General features: G+C 35.0%; 1 protein-coding gene across 1 annotated transcript in view; it reads right to left on the bottom strand.

Annotated features, from left to right (window-relative positions):
• Positions 1–3,332, bottom strand: part of MYLK4 (myosin light chain kinase family member 4) — a 77,286-nt gene extending 73,954 nt beyond the window's left edge. The window contains exon 1 of the mRNA XM_006924558.2: positions 3,069–3,332. Coding sequence (XP_006924620.1) covers positions 3,069–3,227 — 159 coding nt within the window. The 5' untranslated portion in view covers positions 3,228–3,332. The remainder of the gene's footprint in view (positions 1–3,068) is intronic.
• Between the last annotated feature and the right edge of the window lie 4,295 nt (positions 3,333–7,627).

Raw genomic sequence — 7,627 nt, 5'->3', positions numbered from 1 at the left:
GGGGCCCAGGGGTGGGGGTGAAGAATTAAACAGTAAATTAGATTTGAGGGAAATGCAGAATGAGGGCTATTCATATAGAAAATAGAGAATTAACAAAAGAAGAAATCCTTTTGGTTGTACAAAAGTAATACTAATTATAGTTATGAGAGTTATTTATCATTTATGAATTCATAGTTTATACACAGTAGAAGAAATCGTTTTGGTTGTATAAAAGTAATACTAATTATAGTTATGAGAGTTATTTATCATTTATGAATTCATGGTTTATACACAGTAGCTATTAAGCTCATCACTCATATGTAGCAGATTAATTTCTTTTAGGTTTTATTTGATTTCAACAGCATATTATGTAAGATTAGAACTAGTTTTTTATAGCATATCTGCTAAAAGCTTTTAAAATTCTACACTACTTAGGTGATTTTGAACACCCTTTAAACATACGACAATGAGAAAAGTCACAAGAAAACATAATAAAACAGAAAATAACCAAACCATGCTAGAAAAGTAGAATATGTAGTATTTAATAAATTCAACAACAACAACAACAAAAAAACAAAGTAGAAGGAAAGAAGACAGCTAAAAATAAATCCAGTGGAGGAAAAATAAATAAAAATAGAAAAACCTGATTAAGAGCAGGAAAAGAAAAATAATCTGAGCTTTTCCAAACCATGTTAAGAAATATGTTGTTAAATTTACAGGTAATTTTCCCCGCTGGGACTAGAGAGTAAAGACTTTTATATAAAGAATTGCACTTCAAGTCTTCAAAACAAAGCTTCCACATCATGGTCTGAAAATCAGAGTAAAGTCATTTCAGTGCACCACAGTGAAGATTTCTACTATGATTAGCAGTGCTATTCTTCTTAAAGAGAGAAGGATAAAAGAGAAGGAGAGTAAGTGGAGAAAATTATGGCATTTTTCTTAAGAAAAATGTGGTATTTATTGTGGCCCCAGCAGAATATGGAGACTTCAGCCTAGCTCTGTCTACATACTTGAAGACATCTGAGCTGCTGAAATGCCCTTTGCCCACAACCCCTTCCTTGCCAAAGCCTGCTTGCTACCCTGGCATCCACTTATTGGGCAAGTAAGAGCCTCCAGCATGGTGGCCCTAGCAGCCACAGAAAGGAGAAGAGCTCTGCACCTCCCATTTGTGTGCACATCCCATTCTTGTGCTCCACAAGGCAAGAGAGAGACAGATAAATTTATTGCTGGCATCTCTGGGCCCATTGCCATTTACAAAAAAGAAACTGAATGGGACATATGGAGTTACTAGTCATTCCTTCCCACCTTCTGCACTGCATTGACTGCAGAATCAAAGCCAGGAGGCTCAGGTTACACAAAGGATATCAGACTAATTGAGTAGGATGTTCTTTTAGGGTTTCTGAGGAATGACATTATCAGTCTTTTCCTCAAAACTATTCTAAAATATTATTCTAACAAACTATTTGGTATCTAATATTCTGGAACAGTTAATCACAAAAACAATTCTTCCTAAAAATGTTTCTTTTTCAGCTTAGCACCAATTCAACTCTTTAAAAATATTGCCTACTTATAAAAATTATATCTAAAAATTATATCACAGAACCCAGAGAAAAACAGTACTGAAAAAATAATTAAATTCATATAAACTATACAGATAGTTGGTTATTTCAAAATTATCCAAGAATATTTTGTCTTCTTTGTCCTACAGAAAGTAATAAACAGAAAAAGAAATCCTGTTTGTTTGTATTGTAAATAGCCCTAATGAAGAACTCCTTCAAATCTGGTTGAAATTTTGCCTGTGAAAATTTCTCTTGGTGTATACCGAATAAGACACTTGACTCATAAAGTGGAGATCTCAAAAAACCTAAGTTTCAAACTAACTCATTTCTTCTCTCCAGTACACTTTATCATTCTTTATTCACTTACAATAAAAGGCTCCTCTGCCTTTCATACCTAACAGCTCTATTCATTGTCTATTATACATTAAAAATGCCCTATCTGAATAGCACTTTTCAGAACAGTAACTGGACAAAAAAAAAAGATGTTTCCCAAATCTATCTAATAAGAATCAGTTGCTCTATTAAAAACAGTAACTCCTAGCTCTCAACTAGAATGCAGAATTCACTGAGATTGATCTGTTCTTTCCACAAACATTTTTGGTGCCTAATATGTGCTAGTTACTAGGAAAGCAACTGAGAATATAGAGAGTGATATGAGATCCCGACCTTGAAGAGTGATACTAGAGGAATGTAAACACATTCAAAACAATTGTATGTGCTAGACTAAAGCCCTGGGCAAAATGTCAAGAGGCCCATGCTGGGCCAGGAAGTGTACTTCTATGGATCTATCAGTGAGAATTGACTAAGCTAAAGCAGTTGGGAGAGATTGCTGCTGGCTAACATTTATTGAATGCTTAACATGGTAACATAATATGCTAAGAGCTTTTTATACATTGTCAGCTTGATTTTCACAACAGCTATAGTCCCATTATCCAAATGAGGCAGCTCCTTGGTTGAATTTAGTGACTTGCCAAAGATCAAGCAGCCATGATTGGGATCAGGGCTCTCGTACTGCAAAATTAAGACACAGGCATGCCATCCAATAAGGCTTGCTTATCCCTGTCTCTGACCATCACTGTCAACATCCCTGCCACCTACCCTGTGAGGAGCTTAAGGTCTTGAGGAAATTTAAAACCTATTCTGCAAAGTAATTGTATCCCTCACAGAGCTTCTCAGAATTTCATGCCCAATCCCATACTTTTAAATGAGCCTTCTTAATAAATATGTGTTTCCGTAAATTTGCTTTCATAACTTCAAAGCCATAACCACAGTGTTGGCATAGTCTCCAGGTAGAGATGCATACTCAAAGGCCTTCTAATTACTTTCCAAACTCAACTGTATAATTTACAATGCATAATTCTCAGTGAGATAAATTAATGTTTGGCTATTCAAAAACTCCATAGTTCTACACGCGAGTGACGAAATAGAATTTGAAAAAGGTCTGACAAATGGCTATCTTTGTTGATGCATGTAAGAAAAGATAAGGTAGAATAAATACTTTCCAGGAGACTAAATTAGCATATAAATTACCTCATTCTTTTCAGATCTTGACTCCTGTTCACTAGAACTTTCTTCCAGAAAACATTTCACTTTCTCAACCTTGTCCATGCACTGAAAAAAGGCCATTTTCTCCAGATGGTTACTGTTGTAATACGTGTTGATTTCTTCCAGCCTCTTCACTTTTAACATCTTGGTGGTGAGTCCAATTAGGTTACTATCTGGAGTGTAGTTTTCATCTCCCTCTGTTCTTGATTTCTAAATCAAGATGCAATCGTGACTTTTGATTGCGCCTTCCTCTTTACTGTAAAGAAAAAAAACAAAGTTCTCATCATTTACACATTTGACTTTTTGGTAAAATGACTGGTGAGAATTTTGAAGTCTCTTTTATTTAAATTGGAGAGAGGATCCAAAAATAGGAAGAGAAGTGTTAATATTAATATCAAGTTTCAAATGCTGGAACTTTAACAGGAAAAACGTTTTCCCCCATTTTTTCCTACAAAAGGAAACAGTAAGAAGCAACCTTAATTTCATTAGGCATATAATATTTCCCTCACTGCATAAAATAAGATTTTTGTCAAATGGCCAATTTAAATACAGAATATAAAGTTTCTTTGAGTTTAATTGGGATTGTAGGTTTTGCTCCTGCCATCCCCAGTAGGAAGGGCTTCCTGCATAAGGAGTCTCTCATGCTTCCTCTGGGAATTTTGCCCCCCTCTGGGGAGTGGTCTCCACCAAATGAGTTATTTCCAGAGTAGTTCTCTGCCTATATCTTAAAATATTTGGTGTTTATTTAAAAAAAAAAAAAAAATGTTTCCTTACAGCCTTCTCACATAGATATGATACCCAGATATCTTTCTTTTCATCTTCATTAGCAGCCCAGTACCAAGTAGTTCAAATCCTTGTGCTCTTCTTGAAATACTTCCCTTTCAAATTAGGTAATACACGTACTACTGTTCTGGTACTAGAGATCTACATATATGTATGTATCTACACATCACTTGATTATATGGCCGGATGTGGGGGGTAATTTGATTTGTGGCAGGTTTCCACCACCAACTCCTGAGGCCCCCTGCTGGAGATTTTCTGAAAATTGCTTCTTTCAGCTTTTTCTTAATTTAAAATCATCTGTAATTATCACCACAAAACTTTATCTTTTACTTCTCAATTTATATAGTAAAAATAATACCTTGAGTTCCAAATTATTTAAAATAGAATGGTCTACAAAATTCCACTTAGCCATATAAAGTGCTTACATTCAAACACACTAAAATGTAAATAGAATCAACCAGAGTACTATAAGATACATTACAGGCCATTATTAGCATTCTCACAAATTGCCCTGTAAAAAAGAATTACTGAAATAAGAAGAGAAATGCATGAATATTTCTAAGGCAAACTATGACTAAAATATCACATGTAATTGCAAATGCTACTGAAGTTGTATCAGAAAGCCACGCACAAAAAAATAACATTGAAGCAAAAGCTTAGGTCCAAGATATAATAATTTCAAAAGAAAAATTAAATGTTAAGCTCTACCTGGAGTTTGGTACAACTTGTTATTTAAGGCAACATAGACAGAAAGAGCAGAGATCTGAGAGGTTATAACAATTTTTTAAAAATAGAGTAATTACCATTTATGGAGGACATCCTAGAGTTTTGACCCCTCCAAGTGTAGAGTATAAGTTCCAGCAGGTAAAGGGAGGTTTTTCAGAGTTCAAAGTGACCACATGTTTTTCTGGTATAAGTTTTTACTCTCAGTCAGTATAAGTCTTCTGAAAAAACAAGTCCCCACTATGAAAGGAAGTATCTTCTCAAATGCCACTTTGAGCCCCTGTTTAAACTAATATGGTCCTTGATCTCATGTTGCTCAGCTGTTGCCTTCTTAGTCAGATGGGGAAGAATATTAATTTTAGACACCAGGCTTTTCAAAGCCAGTGGCTCCATTTCAGAGGTCAGGTAAGGGAAGGAACTGGGAGCAGTGGCTGAAATAACACCTTCACCTTTTCCTGTCATCGGTGTGTCAACACTCAGAATTACAAAGCTGCATTTGTCTTTGGTGATCATATGACTGGCTATTCTGCCCCTTTCATACTCATGATTATATAAGTGCTCATTCCCAGCTGAGAGGATCCTGGGTGACGGAACTCCACAGCCACCTTATACTTTGAACATACCCAACTAGAACATGAGAGATGTTTTGAAAGCACTTAGCAAGTTTTGATTTTCTCAGTCTTTAAAATTACTTGTAACATCTCCCACTGTTTATGGCTCTACGGAAAGGTCAAAGGCACAGGCATGCAGGGAGTTACAAAGAACAATAATGAATTTTCATAAACTCTCCTTACAGGCAAGACTGTCCCTTTTCCATCACAGGCCAATAAAAGAAAATCCAGGAGAACAATCCAATTGCCTAATTCTAACAGTAGCATTTAGGCAAATCTAGCGTTCCTAGATTTATTTAAATGGCATAAAACCTAATTGCTTAGAAAATAGAAGTGGTAACACAGACAATTCTACAATTCTTCAAGGCCCCAGGCAATTTTCCCCTCTTTTCTGGAGCCTTTGCTGATCCCTCCATTCCCCACCCTAACACCAGCTTTTAATGTTCTCTTATTTTTCAAAAAAAAAAAAAAAGAGTTCTTATTTTTAATTCATATTAATGATGTATTCTATATAAAATAAAAATACATGTTTCTATTTGGATAGCATATAAAGAATTATAGCAAAATCTTTAAAAAAGCAGGAGTTTGGGTATTTTTCTAGAATTAGAGAACTTTGTTCTTCAGTAAGAACAAGTAAGCAAAACTATGTATTTGTTACAGATAAATTATTCAACAAATTGTTATGAAAAGACTGAACTGTTTTGAGGTTACCAATTTTTCTTAGTATAATAAAGTGTGAAATAGTACTAATAAGGTGACAAATATACGCCTCCCAACCCCCATGGAAAGAATACAATGTGTACAGCCTTCTGCCGATTTAACCATACCCTCTACCCAGACCATCCAAACAACAAAATCAGACTTCCCATACCCTCAGCTCCAGCAAACCAGCCATAGGCTCCAGTGAGCAAGAAAACAGCAGAATCCCTTCCTTTGCTTTTTATTTTTAATATTTTTTTAGAGTATTTTTATATCTAACAGAAGAGGTGAAAAATGAAAAGATAGCACAGAGAGTACCTTTTCATGCCTGCACCCAAATTCCTTATTTTTGACATCTTATGTTGATATGGTACACTTATCATAATTAATGAACCAATCTTGATACATTATTAGTATTAACTAAACTTCATATTTTATTTAGGTTTTATGTTTTTCCCTTATGTTTCTATTCTGTTCCAGAATCCTCTCCAGGATTTCACATTGCATTTAAAACCAATAGGATTTGTTATGGATTGGATATGCATATAAAAGGAAAAGGTAAACAAGGATGACTTTAAATTTTATCCTGTGCACTTGAAGGAGAGAATTGACATTAACTAAGATGAAAAAGGCCATGGGAGCAGCAAATTTGGGGGGAAAGGTCAGGAGCTCAGTTTTTGACAAGTTCCTTAGACATTCAAGTTGAATAGGTTATAGAGAGAGAAATCTGGACTTCAAGGGTGAGGTCAAGGTTGAAGACATAAATTTAGAAGTCATCACATATAGATAGTTCCATGTGCAATATGTATTCAAGAAATATTTGTTTATTAATTACTACAGAGAAGATCTTTAATTGTGTCTATTTCTCCTAAAAGAAGAATCAACTAAAAGAATTCACACTACTTGTCTTCTAGAATTAGATGACAGTAGTCCAGTTCTACTATATCATACTACTTCCAGCTTCCAATGGCGCAGAGGACAATCAGCTTGGAACAATACTTGACCACCAAAAAATAAAAAATCCAAAGTAATGCATGCATGCCCATTATGGTCTAACCACCTAGCCTCAGCACCCTAAGTCCATATTCATAAAATATTCAGAATGTCTTAAAGAAGCTCTTATGTTTGGAAAAGTTCACAGTGAGACTAAGAGCAGGCCCATGATACCTTCCCCAGATTTCACTAATATTTTGGAGTTAAAGATGTTTTAAAAAGGAAAAAAATACTAACCTCAGAAAAACAGCATTCCACAGAACCATGGAAATTGGAACACTTTTCAAGGGACATTTCCATTAACTAGCAAGAAACTGTGCTGTCAAGGGAACCACACAAAATTATGCGCTGCCAATGACTCTGTATACTGCTGGCATTTAAACCAGGATGGATAATGCTAATAGTTTCTATTTGTATACAGCATTCTGAATGTTTCCAGAACAACAGGTCCTTGCAAAAGTGGACCTGTTATACAAAAACCAAAGTATAAATGAAAGACATATCCCTACTATCCACATAACGATTAAATTTACCTCTTTTCAAAAAGCACCACTGAATATGACCCATATAAGCAAAATGGATAAATCACACTCCATTGAAATTCAAAACATTTTCTCTTTGAAAGACTCTATAGGCAAATGAAAAGACAAGCTACAGACTTAAAGAAAATACTGTGAAATCACATACTTGATAAAGGATTTGTATCTTGAATCTACAACAAGCTCTTACAAATCA

This window comes from Pteropus alecto, unplaced genomic scaffold (genome assembly GCF_000325575.1).
Source record: "Pteropus alecto unplaced genomic scaffold, ASM32557v1 scaffold389, whole genome shotgun sequence".
NCBI lineage: Eukaryota > Metazoa > Chordata > Mammalia > Chiroptera > Pteropodidae > Pteropus > Pteropus alecto.
The sequence above is the reverse complement of the archived record's forward strand: the minus strand, read 5'-3'. Positions and strand labels throughout refer to the sequence as shown.